Source organism: Pleurodeles waltl, chromosome 6 (genome assembly GCF_031143425.1).
Source record: "Pleurodeles waltl isolate 20211129_DDA chromosome 6, aPleWal1.hap1.20221129, whole genome shotgun sequence".
Classification (NCBI taxonomy): Eukaryota; Metazoa; Chordata; class Amphibia; order Caudata; family Salamandridae; genus Pleurodeles; species Pleurodeles waltl.
In genome coordinates this window covers 1,401,734,329-1,401,755,101 of record NC_090445.1, presented here as the reverse complement: position 1 = coordinate 1,401,755,101, position 20,773 = coordinate 1,401,734,329, and the positions used below count along the sequence as shown (strand labels likewise).

The 20,773-nt window shown below is 46.7% G+C and overlaps 1 protein-coding gene across 2 annotated transcripts in view; it reads right to left on the bottom strand.

Moving 5' to 3' along the window:
• VPS13D (vacuolar protein sorting 13 homolog D) overlaps positions 1 to 20,773 on the bottom strand; it is a 2,230,750-nt gene that overhangs the window by 1,445,605 nt on the left and 764,372 nt on the right. For both annotated transcript variants that reach the window (XM_069240741.1, XM_069240742.1), the window contains exon 28: positions 4,130 to 4,301. In XM_069240741.1, coding sequence (XP_069096842.1) covers positions 4,130 to 4,301 — 172 coding nt within the window. The remainder of the gene's footprint in view (positions 1 to 4,129; positions 4,302 to 20,773) is intronic.

Here is a 20,773-nt window from a genome sequence, read left to right as displayed (position 1 = left end):
AACATAACGCATCCCCTCCCATTTCTGTTTCAAAATCTGCAGGGCATTTTATATTGCATAGACCTTTTGAGGCAAAGGAAATGCACAAATTCTACTCAATGCACAGAAAGACTGATTGTGAAGAATAGAGAGTGATAACGTTCAGTGAGTATGGAAATCAAAATTCAGAAATACAGGGAATCAACGAGAGATAATCCACTAAAACATCTATCGAACAAAGAATTAACACTTAAAAATGATGCTAAATGGAAGTATGAAGTCGCTTGTTTTCTAGAACAGGAATTCTTCCCTCGTTCGTACAGGTGATTGCTGACACAACTCAGTTTTAAAGGTATTCGAATAATAAAATTGGAAAGCATCAGTCAAAAGGTTAAGAGAATGGTGTCAGGACAGTGAATTTCTAGATGGAGCTCAATATTTCTTTGACAAATCATAATCTAAAAAGCCATGAGAAGAAAGGCTAATTTCACAATACAAATTTTAAAACCTACATGATGATGCCATATGTGCAATGACTAGCGAACATTACTTCCTGTGAAAAGAGAAAAACATTGAGATAAAATTCCATTTTGGGTGGTGCATATTTAATACTTTTAACGTAAAGGCATCAGATAATACAAGGAAATAAGTTCCAGGTTTAAGCCACACAGTGACCAACTCTTACAACAAGCATACTGCACGGGGAATACCGCCTAACCTTAATGACCATGTTATTGGATGTTATGCCTAGAAGGAATACAACTTTCTGGATAATGACTGTCATGATGGTCAGCAGACACCAGGTCGTGCAGTAACAAACAGGATGAAGGAAAGAAAAATTATGAATAGTTTTTTTTCAAAATATCATAGTCTGAATTTTAGTAAACCCAAACAGACTATAGAGCCTGATTGCATACTAACTACAGACGGACAGCAGGCACATGAACAAGGATTTTTTTTTTTTTGTCAATTCAAGTTTCAATTAGCTTAGCTACAACGGAATATGTCACAGGATATGAAAGGAAATGTAGCCACTGCCCAAGTACCATGTTGGAATTACCTTTAAAAAAATCTACAGTTATAGACTCTTTGTCCAAGTTAATTACCGGTGTGCCTCTTGCTGTGGTAGTCCATTGTCCCCGCTTAAACAAAACTCATGGGATGTCCAGAGCTGCACCAGAATACAGCATGCACAGCAAGAGAATGTTTTGTGAACCAGATGCAAGGGCACTCCAGGTGCCATCCTCGTGCTCGACAGTTCTGACTCCTCAGTCATTTTGTGTTATTCATACCAACATGCACAGAAAGAGGAGTTGTGTGCAGCTAAGAACTACAGATGTGTCTCTGTACATGTACTTACTCTCTTGTCCCATTATGTTTCCCACATTCTTCAACACTCATGGCAAGAGGCTAAACAGGGTTGTGCAAGGGGAAGGCAACCATAGAAACCAATACTGTCTAGTCAATCAAGTTCCTCCACAGAGCTCGACAAAACAGAGCTTCAACTAAAAGGATGCTGTATTGTAGAGCAACAATTGATGCCTTCGCTCTCACCACACGGGCATATGGCCCTCCTGAGCAAGGGCACCAGCAAATATATTGTATTCTGGCACGTAGGATACCACATTATGAGAAATCACAGCCTTGGAAGCCTGCTTCCCAGGAGCAGGCCAGTACACACTACAAACCTAGGGAGAGCATGCAGCCCATCCTCCTATCTGTCCCACCTGAGCCACATGCATGAGAATCATTGGGTGGTAATTAGGAAGGAAGTGACCACTGATTGGCAATAAAGGACCAATAACACAAGGGTGATGCCAATCACACACTTATTAAACAGTCTTCAAGAGAAGCTCCACCAATCTTTAAAAGCGACAGGGTGTTTAATAACCTCTTAAAAAGAATTTCCTTGCCATTTTTCCCTCTCTCGCCTCCTTTCATGGCATATTAATATATCATTAGAGCATATATAGATCATTAGAAGAACCATAATTTGTTGTGAGGGCAATTAAAGGGTTATGAAAAACCATTAAAATCTTCCCAGGAGCAGATCCACGAATCTTCAATAGTTGGTTCATGTAAGATGCAACAGGTTCCGGGAAAATTTGAATTCCATTCTCAATTTGGAATTCAGAGTAGTTCTTGGTGAAAGAATACAGAAAGATTCAAGTAGCAGCCAGACAAATGTCCTGAAATGTATGCCGTCTACGAAGAGCTGAAGTTGCACCCTATTCTGTAGCCAGTGAGTTCTAAACCTTTCAAGAGGCTGCTTCCCAGCAATTCATAACATTGTTTGATACATAAATAGAACTTCCTGATAAGCGCTTTTATCTTCCTAGTTTTAAAAAGTTCAGGACTTCCATACCTCACAAGGAGGTTGTCATCCATTTTTCTCTCAATTCATGTATGTCGTGAGTAAAACTCCTGGCAAGTAGCCAGAATAACGTTTATTCAACCTAAGACAGTTAAGGAGGAGGAAAGAACGCAAAGATATTATTTGTAACAGATACAATATCAGTAAAAAGGTAAAAGGATGGTTTGACTTTCTTAGGGACCTCCTCCTTAGTGAACATAGTGACTCAGGAGAGGTTTAAAGTGCCAAAAACTGCCTGACCCTCCTCCCTGACGTAATGTGATTTCATGGAGAAATCAAAAAGAACTCTGGTAGAAATTTACTCTGCAAGCCCTTCATAAACGTAGGTGTTACAGACACCTTTAAGTAAGTAAATAATAAATTGTCCACCGTGGGGGGGCATCATCACATAGGCGACCATTCAAAACTTTAAAGCCCATACTATTAAGATGCATGACTAAGTACTCTCCCAGCAGGCAGTGCAGACAACCCTGGGGCCTTAATTGTTCGGGAATTAACTGGCGGTTACCACAGTCTGGACCCTCAAGAGCCTACATTGTATCCTGAAACAGGTTTGTGTTAAAATCACCAGTTATAAGATAACTAGCACGTGGGTAAACCCCAACTAGATTGGCTACAATCTGTACCAGTCGCGACAACCTACCCCTTTTTTCCTTAGTTCCGGGGGCAATATAAACATTAATTATAATGAGGGACTGCTGCACAATCCCATACCTTATGACAATCCCCTGGATCCAGTTATCCTCCCAAGCAGGAGGTAGTATACTCCCATCTAATTTAACGGTCACATAAATGGCCAGACCACCCTTGGCTCGGCCATTCTTGCTCGTTCTGTGAACAGATTTCCATATTTCTAAGTATCCTGGCAGTGGACAGCTGTGCTCAGCCCAGGTTTCCTGAAGGGCAATTACATTGTGACTGTTAAAAAATGTTAAGAGGTCGGCCAAGGCAAACTTATGCGCAACCCCATTAATGTTCCATGAACATAGGGACAGACGTCCAGAAGTTGGAACAGAACCGCCCACCCGTTAAGGGTCAATGGCGGCGACAGTGCAAGAAAGTGGATGGCAGCCAGTCCCAGTTAGAAGACCCCTTGAAACCAGAGCCAGTAGGGAGAATACCATTAAAAGAAGAGGAGCCACCTAGGGCACTTTTCAAGATTGAAAATGGTTTAAAAACTGTGGGAGTCGTCAAACATTGAAATTCTGATAGTAACACCGGGTATCCAGGCTCTTTAAAGGTGTTACAGGCACCTGGATAAGAGAACCCTGATTAGAGGCATATAAACAGGCTTAAATGGTGGCCAAATACAGTTTCACACTCTGTAATTGAAGCTCATTCTCGGTAAGCTGACGAACAAACACAAAATAAGCTTTTATACAATTTAATGATCTCCTGTGACAGCATTTACAAAACCTGTTCTAGTTAGTGCTGATAATTATGGCTACTTTTGGATAAAAGCCATGAAAAAAAACCAACCATAAACCCATAAAATGCACTAAAAAATAAATATAAGTAGTGATGTGCTCTGAAGTGGTATTCAGCAGCATTAAAAATGCGACTAGTTACATCACGTGATTTACTGTTTAAACTCAGTAAGAAAATGTTAGCAAATATTTCATTGAAGTCTGTTTACATGCTGCACTCACTATTTAAAAGGAGACAGTATGGAACCCAATAATGATCTATTCAAATTGGCCGAAAATGGTTAAAACTCAAGTCAACAAGTTGTTAAGGCGTGTTTTAATGCTGGAACGTAACTAACAGTGTTCTCACATGAATTCTGGGGTCTTGCAAATCGTACGGCCTCATGAAATCCTCAGTTGGTTCTCCCAAATTGCTGTCCAGCAGTCCACGGATGAGCTTGTATTTACTTAAATCTATAGAACAGTGCACTGATGATAAACTTCCATGAATGGACATATCTGGTACAGCATGACTTATTTCCCTAAAAAACGAAAGGACAATTAAATGAAACATTAGTCGGCCCAACACTGAGTGTGACATTATATTATGAATAAGAATATTTAGTTTTAGTTTAAATCTGTTATTTTATATCAAAGCGCTTTTTTGTCTTGATGTGTTTATCGACTGTTTTACAAAATGTACACAAACCACTCATATCACTGTTACTGATGTGAATAGGAAATACACTTCTTAAATTCTTCTTTACAAATAAACACATAAAACCAATTTTCGGAAAAATAATTAACAGCGGAATTGATCAAGCCTTTTCATGCACTGCCCTCATATCACCCACTTTGATTAAAAATCTGGGCATCTGAGGAGTAGCAGGAGGAAGCCATCATATTTCTGTAAAACCGGTGATGACATACTGAGGTGTGACCACCACTATCTTCTGTTAACCACAATGTAATAAACTTTCAAAAATGTATTATGCGTCATATAGCACAACTTTCTCTATGATCAAGGCAGGTATCTCTGATTAGGAAAAATACTTTTTTGTATATGGGATCTAGTTAACCCTTTTCAATAAACAAGTGAGCATATTTCATTTGGCTCTAGGATTAAAGAGCGCACCAGTTAATTTGGCATTTTGGTCAATGTGTTTTCACAATAATATATGGCAAGGGAATAGCCAGATGATTAAAATACTCCCGCTATCAACTAAAGGACTAAAGCTATGATGGCACCAAGCAAGCTAAGCAAATTAGAAGAGATTCCATGTATCTTCCATCCAAGCCTCTATCCATTCCTTCTTTCCCCTTTCATCCATCATTCAAGCGTTCCCCCAATCAATCCACTCTGCCATCCACCGAACCATCCTTTTTGCTATCTGTGAGAAAACAGGGCTGATTGCAGAGGCCCCATAACTTTTTGCCCCCATTTTCCTCTTTTTGCTGGTGTTTTCCTGACTTTGATGGTGCCCTGGGTACTGCTAACCAGTCCCAGGGCCTGTGCTCTGTGTAAAATGGATATGCAAATTAGGCTAATTATAATTGGCTAAGTTAACCTACCTATAAGTCCCTAGTATGGGATAGGGCATGTAGGTTTAGGGACCACAGCATAGGTGGTGCACACCTAGGTGCATTGCTGAGGTGCCCAGTGTCATTTTAAAAGCAAGCCTGCCTTGCTGGCTGCTTTTAAATTAAAGTTATATGCAAATTCGACTTTGGAATTAAAGGTACTTCCAAAGTCTTAAACTACCTTATTTTTACATATAAGTCACCCCTAAGGTGTGCCCTATGTGCCCCTAGGGCTGGGTGCCATGTAACTATAAGCAGGGACGTTATAAAAATAGATTTATAAGCCCTGGTGAGGTAAAAACAGCCAAATTCGTTTTTCCCTCATTGAAGTAAATGGCCTTCATAGGCTAGAATGGGCAGACTTTATTTTAAATTTTAAAGTCTCCTTAAATGTTGCATACCAAGAATTTGGTATCAAATTAATTGTTGTAATAAATCCTACAACTTCCAGTTGTTGGATTTAATATAACTAGTTCAGGTAAAAAGTTTAGACTTTACCTAAAAAGTTGCCAATTTAAGCTCTGCATTGTTTTTGCTGCTGTGCTCTGATTGGCCAGCCTGCAGCAGCTTCTGCCAGGCTGCCTTGATGAGGTGTGAAGTGGCCAGGCTTCACACAAAGGAATGTGCTTGGGGGAGAGAATCTCCCCTCAGCAGATGGTGAGGCAGGAAGGGGGAGGGCTGCCAAACTGGTCTTCAAAGGCAGAGAAGGACATTTGCAGCACCCAGCAACACCCCCACATCCTGCAACCCCAGACAGCTAGGTGCCCCCTTGATTAGATTAGGAGAGGGGAGGAGAGGGGTGTGTTTATGATTTTTAGCCACACCAGTGGGTGGGCTCAGCCAGATGTAACCTCCAAAAATCAGATTCATCCATGTTGGATTTTTAGAGACTGTTGCCTTCTGGGATGGATTTTTGCCACACTTCCCAGGAAGTGGTCATCACAGGGGGACGACCCTGTCCCTGATTGGAGAACCAGGGCCCCCCCTGCTTTTCACCCAGGAGCAAGGATAAAACTGGCAGACCTGCACCCACACCTCAGATCCCCACCAAATTTCAAGAAGAAAGAACTTAAGGAGAAGAAGGACTGCCCTGCTGGACCCCTGGCCTGCACCTGGAACCTGCACTCAGAAGGACTGCACCAGCTGCACACTTGGGCTTCACCACAAGAAGGACTTTGCCTGGCTTCAACTGGTTCAAGGAGGGACTCCCTGTTTGCTACAGGTGAAAAATTGCTAACCAGAGTCCCCTGCACCAACTCCTGAAGAAAGCGACCAGCTGACCACTGTCCAGTGGCCAAAAAGGAGTTTGCGCCAGGTGTATTCTGGGAGTTGAAGTCCGCACCCCCCAAGGACCATCACAGAACTTCTGGACCCTTGGGGTGAGCTGTGGACCCCAAAAGAACCTTAAAAGAACATCTGGGTGAAGCCCCAGAAGTTTGGAGAAGATTTGACAAATTTTGTAAAAAAGCTCCAGAGAGGGACCGACCCGCCGCGGAAATTCTAGCCGGCTTGCCTCAACCGCGACCCGGCCTGACTTCGTGGTTCGTCCCGGTAAAGAAAAACATCCAAAAAAGAGACTAAGGGGGTCATTCTGACCCTGGCGGCCGGTGGCCGCCAGGGCCACCGACCACGGGAGCACCGCCAACAGGCTGGCGGTGCTCCCACGAGCATTCTGACCGCGGCGGTTCAGCCGCGGTCAGAAGCGGCAAGTCGGCGGGCTCCCGCCGACTTACCGCTGCTCGGGGGAATCCTTCATGGCGGCGGAGCGCGCTCCGCCGCCATGAGGATTCTGACAGCCCCTACCGCCATCCTGTTCATGGCGGGAAACCCGCCATGAACAGGATGGCGGTAGGGGGTGCCGCGGGGCCCCTGGGGGCCCCGCAAAGTATTTCAGTGTCTGCCTTGCAGACACTGAAATACGCGACGGGTGCAACTGCACCCGTCGCACCCCTGCAACTATGCCGGCTCAATTCTGAGCCGGCGTCCTCGTTGCAGGGGCATTTCCTCTGGGCCGGCGGGCGCTCTTTCGGAGAGCGCCCGCCGGCCCAGAGGAAATGTTTAAATGGCCGCTGCGGTCTTTTGACCGCGGTGCGGTCATTTCACGGCGGTACCTTGGCGGACGGCCTCCGCCGTCCGCCAAGGTTAAAATCACCCCCTAAGTCCGAACGTAAAAAGTTGACCGGGACCTCCCAGCCATCGTATCCGAGAAGGGCTCCAGGGACGTCGGATCTAGATCCAGGTTTACCCCGGTCGAAGGATTTTCATCTCGAAAAAACGACTAAGTCCGAAGGTAAAAGTCTCCACCGAGGAAACCCACATCGCGTATCCGGACAAGGGCTCCAGGAGGTCGGATTCAACTGGCAGGTTCGTCCCGGTGAAGAAAAACTTCAAAATAAAGACTAAGTCAGAAGGTAACTTTTTGACCGAGGCCTCCCGCGACCTGTAGCCGAGCAGGGCTCCATCGCGGTCGGCCTGAAAGATTGACTTTGCCCCGGTCGAGGTGCAACCAGATGACCCGATTGGCGCTTTTTGTTTCTAAGCGCTAGAAAAGTAATAATTCTTTAAAAATTCATATCTCCGGTTCCCCTGAACCGATTTTAATCGTTTTTGTGTCATTTTAAAGATAAAACTATAAGCTATTTTTATAAATTGGTTTTGGATTTTTAAACTGTTTCCTGTGTTTTATTTAATTACTGTTTTGTGATATTTGAATGCTTTACACTTTGTCTCCTAAATTAAGCCTTGACGCTCGTTGCCAAGCTACCAAGGGTTGAGCCGGGATTAATTTACTAAGACCTAACTGTACCTATGTGGAGGTTAGTGGCTTGTTGCTAGGTGTAGGTACCTACCTGCCCTACCAATAACCCATTTTCCAACACTATCCATCCCCATTCAGCTCTGCCATCCATACATACAACCACCCATCTATACACTGTCATACGTCCATCCATCCATCCTTTCACTGTGCCATTCACCCTTCCATCAATCCTCTCTACCATCCATCCATTGACTCTGCCACTCATACACACAACTCTGCGATCCATCCATTCTGCCATCCATCCATCCATTAATTATGTCATCCATCCAGTGGGAAAGTCACTCTTTTAGGCAAGGTTACCCCCAAGTTTTGATTGTTTATCAAGTGTTTAGACAGTTTCACTGGGATCCTACTAACCAGGACCCCAGTGATTGTGCTCTCTCCTTTAAATTTGTTTGCTTTGGTACCCTTTTACACCCCACAATTGCGGACTGGTGTACCCCTCTAAGTCCCTAGTATATGGTACTTAGGTACCCAGGGTATTGGTACACCAGCGGTCCTCTGTGGGCTGCAGCATGTATTATACCACCCATGGGAGCCCATGCAAACTGTGTCTGCAGACCTGCCATTGCAGCCTGCGTGAACAGGCACATGCATCCTTTCACTGCTGGTCACTGCACCAGGCGCTGTAAGTCACCCCTATGGTAGGCCCTCCTAGCTCAGAGGGCAGGGTGCAGGCTCCTGTGTGTGAGGGCACCCCTGTATGAGCAGAGGTGCCCCTATAAACTCCAATTCCAATGAACTTGACTTCATAAGTGCGGGGAAGCCATTTTACCAGTGCACTGGACACAGGTCACCTGTGGTCCAGCAACATAATGGTAACTCCTAACATAGGAATATTTGTTATCAAACATGTCGAAATCATACCCCAATACTAATGCCAGTATTGGTGGTTTGATTCCACGCACTCTGGGGACCCCCCAGTATTGCTCCTACCAGTCTTTTAGGGTTTGCGGGCCGCCCACGCTGCTACAGCCCCTCAAACAGGTTTCTGCCCTCCTGCTGCTTGACCAGCTCAAAGGCAGAACAAAAGATTTCAACACCCTCTCCCTTGGAAATAGGTGTTACATGGCTAAGGAGGGGTGGCCTCCCCAAGCCACCGACTTGCTTTGAAGGGAAAATTTGGTGCCCTCCTTGCATAATCCAGTTTGCACCAGTCCAGAGGCCCCCGGTCCCTGCTCTGGCATGAAGGCACCCCAGGCGTGGTGCCCAGAGCTCCGCCAAGTGGCCACTTGATTCTGCCATCTTGGAAACAAGATGTGCAGAGGCCCTGGGAACATCTGATGGTCAGGACAGGTGACTGACATCAGTGACCCCCTCTGATAGGTGGTCACCCTGCAGAGTGACCAAGCCACTTGTTAGGGCTATTTAAGGACTCCCTTGCGGGTTGGTCTCCAGATTCAGTGTGCAAGCCTCCACAAGGACTTGTCTGCAACTACTTCTTCTACTCCTGGCCACCACAACCGCTGCCGGACCCTTCAGGAACCAAATAAGCCTGCAACTCCCGAGACGACCTCGCCTTGCAACATTGTTTCACTGGTTCCTTCCAGAATTTGCCACATTTCCATGGCTGTGCATCCTCTGGGCTCAGCAAGACTTCAGCTGCACCAATGAAGCAAGAAGGAATTTCCCTTGGAGTGAAGGAGTCACTCCTCTGCATCCCCAGGCACCGAAGGCAACGACATCCAGCTGCAGGGATCTGCTCTCCTCTGGAACTGTGTGGCTCCTGCAACACAGGTGGTGGTGATGAGTGATCCACTTGGTCCTCTCTGCCCTCTGTACAAATTGGAAGATGGTGAGCCCTTGCCTCTCCTTGCAGGACAGTACCCCTGTGCACTGCGGATCTTGCAGCAACCGAGGCCTTTTGACTCCGGCTCCAAGAGATCTTCAGGCTCCAAGTAGCCCCACCTCCAGCACTTTATCCTTGCAAGGACAGTATCTCCTCTGCTGCTCAAGCGACGTGGGACTCCTCTCCCCTGGACCTTGTTAGTCCTCTTCTTCTTTGCAAGTTTTCCTTTGCTCCAACTTGCATTTGCCAAGACTTGTTGGTAGTTCTCCCTACCACTGACCATCTGCGACCCGGCGACCGGGGTGGGACATCATCTGCATGACCCCAAGGACTTCCCTGCAGTTCCTGGGCTCCACAGCTGATCTTCATCTTCCCCTGTCAACGCGGACCTTAGGTAGTGCCTCCTGCCCCGTCTGAACACTTGTGTGGACTGGACTCTGCCCTTTTCTTTTTCAGGTCCTCTTCTTCTAGAATCCACTGCTGGGTTCCAATGGACTTGTCCTGATCTTGCAATCTTCCTCTTCCAAGTCACCCTGTTAGACTTTGGGAAGACCAGGTAAATTACCTCAGCTATCCTGGTCGCTGGGGCCACCTAGGTACTTACCTTTGGAGGTCCAGAGTTCTCCCAGCTCCCATCTAACTATTCCACATGCTTTGGCATGGGACTTCAGTTTGCCTTCCCACTTTTAGTTTATGGTTTGGCCCCCTTATAGGGCCCTAGCTATTTTTCACTATTTCTTGTCAATGTTTGTTGTTTCTATATGCTAATTCCCAGTGCTACAGTGCTACTTTAATAAGGTACCTTTATTTTTATTTTTTTAACACTGTGTAGTTCCTTTCATGTGTGCTAAGTTGCAGTGTGACTGCTGTGGTATTGAAAGTGCTTTACACTCCTCCTAGATAAGTCTTGGCTGCTCACCACAGCTACCACTAAAAATCCCAGGCTTCCTAGACACGGTCTCACTCGCTAATAGGGGTTGCTTGGACCTGGTATATGGTGCAAGCGCCACAGGTGTCCACCACACACCAGGCCATCTTAGTACACATCAATTCTGACATCCGTCCCTACACTGTGCCATCTACCCTCTCTGTCATCTATCCACCTTTCCACTCTTGCATCCACGATGCCATCCATCCACTGTGCCATCCAGCCATCCACTGACATCCAACTTTCCACCTATTCATTCTGTATGCATCTATCCACTCTTCCATCCATCAATCAATCTATCATCCACTCTGATATCCAACCTTCCATCTATTCACTTTGCATCAATCCATCCACTCTGCCATGCATCCACCTATTCCCTCACTATCCATCCATCCATCCATCTAGCCACTCGTCCATCTGCTCTGCCATCCATTTAATCGGTTGTGTTTTCATTGCGATCCATCCATCCATCCATCCTTTTAACTGTCTGTCTAGCTATCAATCTCTTTACTCTGCCATTCTTTTACTTGTCTATCCTATCTAGCCATTCCTTTACTCTGCCATCTTTTTCACTTGCCCAGCCACCTATCCGTTTGCTCACACATCAATCCATATACTCTGACAACCTTTCTCCTGTCCGCCCATTTATCCATTCACTCACTCACTCACCCCATCCATCCATCCCTTTACCGTGCCATCCTTTTACCTACCCATCAATCCAATCATTCACGCATCCTTTCAACCACTCATCCATTTACTCTCATGCATCCACCCACTCATCCATCTATCCACCTTTCTTTTCACTCATCCTTCCATCTTTATTTCTTACCCTTACCCTTTTTATTTACCAATCTTTCACTCTGCCTTGATCCTGTTTGCTCTTCTATTAACGCTGTACTTCTTTACAGCGCTAATTATGAGCTTTTGTCGGTCGATCTGCTGACAGAAGAGGCCCATAAAGAAGCCCACCTCTGCTGTGGCTGCCAACAGGGGCGGGGGTGGGGAGGAATTAATGACGCCCTTGCTCCAAGGTGGTTAACATATGCATGAAAGTTTATTTTTAAATTGTTTCCAAATGCAAATCATTTACATCTTCTAGCGTTGTAGAGTGGTCATGCAGACTCTGTCTATGAAGGTATAGTTTCTACTGAAATGTGCTCATATTGTCCTGCGACTTGAAATTGCACTTAAGAGGGACAGCTACGACTTTCTTGATAAAACAGTATGGTGGCAAGTTACGCAGCAATTTCAATGTGATCTCCTTCTCCATCAAAACTCGATTTGTCAGATTCCTAGCAGATTTATTACAATAATCTCCTACTGTGGCCTGGAGGCCACACTATGCATGAAAAATAACACTGAGGCCTCGTGGAATGGCTTATGATCATCCTTAAAGACAGGGAGGAGGGTAGGACTGGTAATTAGTCTGCAGGAAGAAAAACAGTTACCAGAAGTAAGATTCTACACCTTCTGCAAGGTATATAAACAAAAAAACAAAAAAAACCAAAAAACTTTATTTTGCATTTTAATAGTTAACAAGATACATTGATGAAGGTATCCAGCACACATCAATGTGACTCAGTAACGCAAATAAAAGAAGATGGCAGGTAACATTACAACCATAGTTTAATACTGGACAGCGGAGATGAGACGGATTAGGAGGAGGTTTGACGTTGTCTGACTGTTCTCCCTATAACCAGAGTGAAAAATGTAGGCCTCCCAGAAGTTTGGCTATTCTAACGTGGATGATTTGGAATATTAAAGAGAATCAAGGCCCTCTGCTAGGACCAGACGTGATGTACTCTTATTATGAGGTGTCATCCAACGCCTAAGGGGATGAAAGAACCCACCAATCAGATGCTTCCAGTGTCTTAGACATTGGAAGATGTAGGTCCCCTGTCCTACCTTGATGGCAGATGTAAGTGAGGAATGGGGCTAGATGGTCTCAGATTTGGCCTGCTTGTCCTTTGGGGCAGCAGTGAGCTTCCCCATGGCATATATGTTCCAAACATTGTTCCACCACAGATTAACTGTGGGAGCATGTGTGTAGGAAAGTGCCCTCTTTCTTGGTATGGTTACCCCCATTTTCTGCCGGTTGTCAGTTTGACTGTATGTCCTGGGTTCCTGCTAACCAGGATCCCACTAGTTATGCTCTCTCTTGTAAACTGTACCTTTTTCTTCCCACAGTAGGCATACTGGTTCCCCCATGTAAGTCCCTCGTACATGGTACCTAGGTACTGAGGGTACTAGGGTTCCAGGGGATTCCTATGGGCTACAGCAGTTATTCTGCCATCTATAGGGAGCCCATGCAAAGGGTTCTGCAGGCCGGCCATTGCAGTCTGGATGAAACGGGTGCATGCACCCATTTCCACAACAGGTCACTGCACCAGGTCACTATAAGTCACCCCAATGGTTGGCCCTCTCATCCCAGAGGAAAGGGTGCAGGTACCTGTGTCTGGGGGCACCCCTGCACTAGCAGAGGTGCCCCACAAACTCCAGATCCATTTGCCTGGACTTTGTGAGTGAGGGGATGCCATTTTATGAGTGTACTGGGCATAGGTCACTATCTATGTCCAGCTGCATAATGGTAACTCTGAACCCAGGCTTGTTTGGTATCAAACATGTAGGAAACATACCCAAATACTGTTGCAAGTATGGTTCCATGCACTCTTGGGGCTCCTTAAAGGACCACCAGCATTGCTACCACCAGTCTTACAGGGTTTTCTGGACATCCCAAGCTGGTGCCACCACACCCCTCAGACAGGTTTCTGCCTTCCTGCTGCTTGATCTGATCAAGCCCAGGAAGGCAGAACAAAGGGTTTCCTTTGAGACAGGGAGGTAACACCGTCTCGCTTTCGAAATAAGTGTGATGACTGGTTTGGGAGGGGTAGCCCCCCAAACTACTGGTGTGCTTTGAAGGGCACATTTGGTACCCTCCCTGCATATACTAGTCCACACCGGTGCAGGAACCCCCAGTCCCTGATCTGGTGCGAAACTGGACAATGGAAAGGGGAGTGACCACTCCCTTATCCATTACCACCCCAGTGGTGGTGCACAGAACTCCTCCAGAGGGTCCCTGGGTTTTGCCATCTTGTTTCCAAGGTTGGCAGGAACCTCTGGGAGCATCTGAGGGGCCAGTCCAGGCAGGTGACCTCAGAGCCCCCTCCTCATAGGTGCTTACCTGGTTAGGTGACCAATCCCCCCTTTCAGGGCGATTAAGTGTCTCTCTCTTGGATGGGTCCTCAGATTCAGCTTGCAAAACTCCAGCAGGATTCCTCTGCAACCTTCACTTCGAACTGGAAATGGGACTGAACCCTCCAGGAACTGACAACGCTGCAAGCAATGAATAAGACTCTTCTGCAATATTGTTTCCACAACTCCTTCCAGCTTTGCAACATTTTCCTGGCTGTGCATCCTCTGAAGACAGCAACTCTTCAACCTGCACAAGAAGAAGGAGGAATCTCCCTTGGAGATTCAAAGCCACTCCCCTGCAACCGCAGGCACCTGCAGCAAACGATGACCGGCTGCGTCCATCTCCCCTCATCTTGAGCTGCGTGGATCCTGCATCACAGGTGGTGGTCCGGAGTAGTTCTCTTCGCCCTCTCTGCAAGCTGTCCAACGTTGGTGGAGGTAAGCCTTTGCCTTCCCACGCAGGACTGTACCCCTGTACACCACGTCTTTTGCAGCTGCCAAGGCTTGTTGGCATCTCCTCTAAAGGATCTTCAGGCTACATGCAGCTACAGCGCCCAGCACTATTTAATCCAAAGCACAGCGCTCTGCGTGGTTGTATGGAGGCATGGTATCCTCTTTCGTAGTGCTGCATGGACTCCATCTACGACTCCTGTGTCCCCATCCTGTGCAACTACTGTGGGCGCTGACTCTGCTCCTGTGGACTCTCTGTGACGCTGAGGGTCCCCTGTGACTCCTCCTCCTGGGGCTTGCTGGTCCCTGGCAGCACCACTTTCCCACTAACCGCAAGTTTCCTTTGCCAAGGCTTGTTGGTGGAATTCCTGCACCGGCACCCACCTGCAATCTTCACTTCAGAATGGGACATCTTTCTGCATCCACCATGAACTCTTCTCTGGCTCCAGGGCTGCCGTGCTGACCTGTTCTTCATCACAGACAACCAACTCCTGCAAGTACAGCTGGGTGGGTAGTAGCTCCAACTCCTCCTGGACTCCACTATGACTCTTGGACTTGGTCCCCTCTCTCCACAGGTCTTCTTTCTTCAGGAATCGACCACTGGTTTTCTTGCAGTCTTGCCTGGGTGTCTTCTTTCTTCTTTTTCCTCCTTTTGGGTGGTTTGGGGAAAATCCAGAGATTTACTCCTGCTTTCCTGGTCTTTGGGGGTGTTGTCTTACTGCTGTGGTTTTCTAGTACCCCCAGCTCCCCTCTACATATTCCACTTCCCTAGGTGGGGGTCCTCTGTTCGCAATCCACATTTTTAGAATATGGTTTGGGTTCCCCCTATGGTCACTATTGGTTATTGCTATTTGTACTGTTGTAGGAAAATGCCACTGTTGGCATGGTTACCCCCCCCCCACACTTTTTGCCTACTGTTGATGCCAACTTTGATTGGAAGTGTGCTGGGACCCTGCTAACCAGGCCCCAGCACCAGTGTTCTTTCCCTAAAACAGTGCCTTTGTTTCCACAAATGGCACAGCCCTGGCACACAGTTAAGTCCCTTGTAAAAGGTAACCCTGGTACCAAGGGCCCTGTGGCCAGGGAAGGTCTCTAAGGGCTGCAGTATGTATTATGCCACCCTGGGGACCCCTCACTCAGCACATGCACAATCCCTGGCAGCTTGTGTGTGCTGGTGGGGAGAAAAGACAAACTCGACATGGCACTCCCCTAACAGTGCCCTGTCCCTAAACCACTGCCTGTGGCATGGGTAAGTCACCCCTCTAGCAGGCTTACAGTCCTAAGGCAGAGTGCACTATACCACAGGTGAGGGCACAGCTGCATGAGCAATATGCCACTACAGTGTCCAAGTCAATTCTTAGACATTGTAAGTGCAGGGTAGCAAATCTGAGTATGAGGTCTGGGTGTTTGTCATTACGAACTCCAGAGTACCATAATGGCTACACTGAACACTGGGAAGTGTGGTATCAAACTTCTCTGCACAATAAACCCACACTAATGCCAGTGTGGGATTTATTGAAAAATACTCTCAGAGGGCATCTTAGGGATGCCCCCTGTATGCTAGCCCAACTGCTATTGTAAGGCTGACCGGTCTGTGCCAGCCTGACACTTCCAGACGGGTTTCTGACCACATGGAGTGAGTGCCTTTGTGCACTCTGTGGTCAGAAACAAAGCCTGTCCTGGGTGGAGGTGCTTTACACCTCCCCCTGCAGGAACTGTAACACCTTGCGGTGAGCATCAAAGGCTCAGGCCTGGTGCTACAGTGCCCCAGGACACTCCAGCCAGTGGAGATGGCCGCCCCCGGACGAGCCCGCACTTCTGGCGGCAAGTCCCAAGGGATAATGAGAAAAACAAGGAGTCACCGCACCTCCTGAGCCAGTACCACCTCTAAAGTGTCCAGAGCTGAAATTATCCCTCCTTGAGAAATCCTCCATCTTGCTTTGGAGGATTAGAACCAATAGTGATAGAGAGGGAGTGGGCACAGGGAGGGTGTAGCCACCCTCAGGGACAGAAGCTATTGGCTACTGACCCTAATACCCCCCTAAATTTAGTATTATGGGGCTACCCTGAACCCAGCTCTTCAGAATCCAGACGACCTCAAGAAAGAAGAAGAACTGCTGAGCTGAAAGCCCTGCAGAGAAGAGAAGGAGACAACAACTGACTTCGCCCCCAGCCCTACCGGCCCATCTCCTGCTTCAAAAAGCTGCAAAAGAAGAAGCAACATGTTCTGCAGGACCAGTGAACCCTGAAAAGCCTCCAGGGGACTGCCTGCATCACCGACAACCAAGAAACTCCCATGGACAGCGGACCAGTCCAACAAGAAGAAAAAGAAACCATCTTTAAAGGGACTCACACCTCACTCCAGAAATGTGAGTCCAAACTATTCTGCCCCCGACGCCCCTGGCCTGTGTCCAGAGGAACCAACCAGCCAGAGAGGACCCCGAAGAGATTCCGACCAACTGTCCACCCTAGGCTGACCTCTCCACCCCCACCCCCCCCACACTACGACGCCTGCAGAGAGAATCCAGAGGATCCCCTGACAGCGACTGCCCAGGACGAAGATATCTGACGCCTAGAGAAGCACTGTACCCGAGACTCAAGAGAAACTGACCACCAGTGCAGAAGTTACCAGCAGACAGCCCTCCTCCCTGCGCAGTACGTGGCTTGCCTGAGAAGCCCCCCTGTGGCTTGCCTGCAGCACCTAAGTGACCCCCGGGTCCACCCACTGAGTTCCATTTGGGAACCAGATGCCCTGTTTGCACCCTGAACCCGGCCGCCCCAGTGCCGCTGAGGGTGCGTGTTTGATGCCTACTTGGGCCCCCCTCTGCCCCAGTGCTCCTCTAAACCCCCCTGGTCTGCCCTCCGACAACGCGGGTCCTTACCTGCAGTCAGCCTGGAACCGAACTAACCCAGTCGCCGTAAGGGCCCACGTTATTTTGGCTCCTGTTTGATCTTTGCACCTAATCAGCCCTGTGTTGCTGGGAGTTTGGGGTTATCGAACCCCCAAAGGTGCGCTACACCTATGCCCGGAGACCGAACCCGTAAGTTTGTTACTCACCTCAAAAACTGTACTTTACTTACCTCCCCCAGGAACTGTTGAAAATTGCAATGTCCACTTTTAAAATAGCTTTTTGCCATTTTTAGAAGAACTTTGTATATTGTTGATTCCATTAAAAGTTCTAAGTATTACTATGCAAAGTACATTTTATTTAATGCACTTACCTGCTAAATGAATCTTGTGGTTCTAGAAATAAATTAAGAAAGAATATTTTTCTATATAAAAACATATTTGTCTGGAGTTAAGTCATTGAGTGTGTGTTTTCACTTATTGCTTGTGTGTGTACAACAAATGCTTAACACTACCCTCTGATAAGCCTAACTGCTCGACCACACTACCACAAATAGAGCATTAGTATTATCTATTATTGTCTCTGTCAAGCCTTTAGGGGAACCGCTGTACTCTGTGCACACTAGATCTCATTTTGATATAGTATATACAGAGCCAGCTTCCTACAACTGTTTTGCTAACCTTTTCTATGCCTGTTTGACTACTTGTGTATATATTTAGTGTATTACTTACCTCGTATTGGAGGGCTGCCCTTCTAGTATTTTGTGGTATTGTGTTGCAAAAATGAAGTACCTTTAATTTTGTACAACTGAGTGTTTTCTTTCAAGTGTGTAAGTGCTGTGTGTCTACAGTGGTATTGAATGAGCTTTGCACGTCTCCTAGATAAGCCTTGGCTGCTCATCCACAGCTACCTCTAGAGAGCCTGGCGTCTAGACACTGCCTACACTTCACTATGAGGGGATACCTTGACCTAGTATAAGGTGTAAGTAACTCAGGTACCCACCACACACCAGGCCATCTTCCTACAGTATGGTTGTTTCCACATTTGTGCGATACAGAGGCACACTGCTAGTAGGAGAAATACTAGAAATCAGCCTCTGGAGGTAGTAGTGGGAAGAGCCCTTTCCGCACTAGAATCTCTCAGAAGGACCAATAAGGGGTTGTGTGGCAATGTAATGCTGGTGATGTAAATGATCTAAAGAATTACCTCCCAAAAGGATTGTATTGAAGGGCAAACCCACCAGGTGTGTAAAAAGGTGCCCAGTTCCGCAAAACTCCTTCCAGTACAAATGGGAACTTCCAAACATCCTTTGCAATCGCACAGGTGTCAGATATCAGCGGGTAACTAGTTTGTAGTTTTTGTTTCTCTATGTTGAAGACATGTTGATGAGCTGGGCGCTGTTTGCTATATTGAGCAGCATCAGTCTTCAGAAATTTCAGTTCCTAAATACCTCTCCCACTGTTCCATGTAGGCATGTTTCTTGGTGGGCCTGAGTTTAAGAATATAACGGTAGAGTCGTGAAATGCCTTTTTGCAAAACATTTGAATGGAAAAGGGATTCAAGGTCAGATTAATTCCATTCCATAGCGGCATGGGCTCTCGGGAGTCCTGCCCAGTGCAAGGCCTGGGCTATTCAGTATGTCGCAGGGGAGGTCAAACTTCTCCCTAAGTGAGCAGCTCATCCTGAAAGTGCCATCATCGTAAAAAGCTTGAAACCTAGGAGCCTCGTTGTCATTCCAGGCAAATGGGTAGGGTGAAGAGCACTGGGAGGGAATTCGCAATTGGGCTCCAAAGGCGTGAGAGGAAAGGGGTAAGAAGGGAAGGTGAGTCTAGTGCGTATATTCTGATAGTATTTTAGCAGAAGAGATGTCATCTGGAGGAGGGGAGGGACACAGAGGGTCCCTTGTAAGGGGGAGCCACAAGAGTTTAGAGGGACAAGCGAGTGAGCCTGTTCCACCCTCACCCAAGGTTTATCGTCCAGATTATGATTCCAATCAAGGGAATGATGAAATCGTGCAGCATGTGTGTATGTAAATATGTCAGTAAACCCCAGACCCCTGTCTAATTTGGGACGGCACACAGTCACCCTGGCCACCCTTGGGAATTTGTTTCCCCAGACAAACCTAAACATTTTAGTATGAATGCAGATCAATGTTGATTTAGGGACAGAAAGAGAAAGAGTGTGGAGGACATATAGGAGGCGAGGCAAAAAAAATAATCTTGAGGCAGTTGAGTCTGCCCATCAAGGAAATTTCTAGTTTGATCAAACGATAAAGGTCCTTAAATAAGATGATTAGTAAAGAGGAATGCTGCCATGGTATAGGTCTGCTGTGCTTGAAGTAAGTTGATTTCCTAGATAAGTAATGTTGCGTGTTGCCCATTGTAACCCTGCCTGTCGTACAGGTTGTTATAGGTCGCCTCGGGTATCAGCCATTCCCATACCCCAGGATTTCACCAAGTTTACTGAAAAGCCAGAAATTTCAGAAAAAGAGTCCAGTTCCTTCATTAATGCTGGTATAGGGGCTGGAGAATGGGTGAGAAAGCATAGGACATTATCGGCAAATAGAGCCAATTTGTGCTCTCTATCCCCAACCTTGATAATCTGGATATCTCAGTTGTTCTGGATTCTAGCCACTAAGGTTTCATAGAGAGTGCAAAATAGAAAGAGAAAGGGGGCAACCTTGGCAAGTCCCCCTTGTGCCACTGATCTTCAGCTTTGTTGTAGGCTGACGAAAGTTGGCTTGGATTAAAGTTAGTAATTTGGGGCCTATATTTAGAGTTCAGCCAAAAGTTTGGACAGATACGCCCAGTCCACCCTGTTGAGTGGTTTTTCAGCGTCTAAGAAAAGGCGGATCAGGGGCTGATGGGTGCGTTCTGCCACTTCCATGAGGGTTACAGCCAAACGTGTATTATCATTTGCTTGAGGCTTGCATATGAAACCTGATTGTTGTGGGGTTATGATGATGGGCAATACATGTTGGAGACCTTTTTACCAGGACAGATGGGAAAATCTTGACGTCACGGCGATAAGATGCACACCTGGTGGGAGATCTGTATGGTTTGAGGAGCAATGAGATAAGGGATTCCATCACTATCAGTGACCACCTAGCGGTAAGGAAATGATTGAAGACTCGCACCAAGGGTCCAGACAGAATGTGGACAAAGGCTAGACGGAAACCTGTTGGGACCAGGCACCTTCCATGTGGGTAGCCCACTGATGACAGATCTAACCTCATTGGGACTAATATTGGACTTGAGTCGGAGCAAGTCCTCACTACGACTGGGGGGGGATTATAACTGTCTAGATAAGCATCTTGCTAGTGTTCTGATAAGGTCTGTGACTGCTTGAGGACCCAATAATAGTCATGGAAGATCTGCATTATATCTGGAGTTGAGAAAAATGAACAG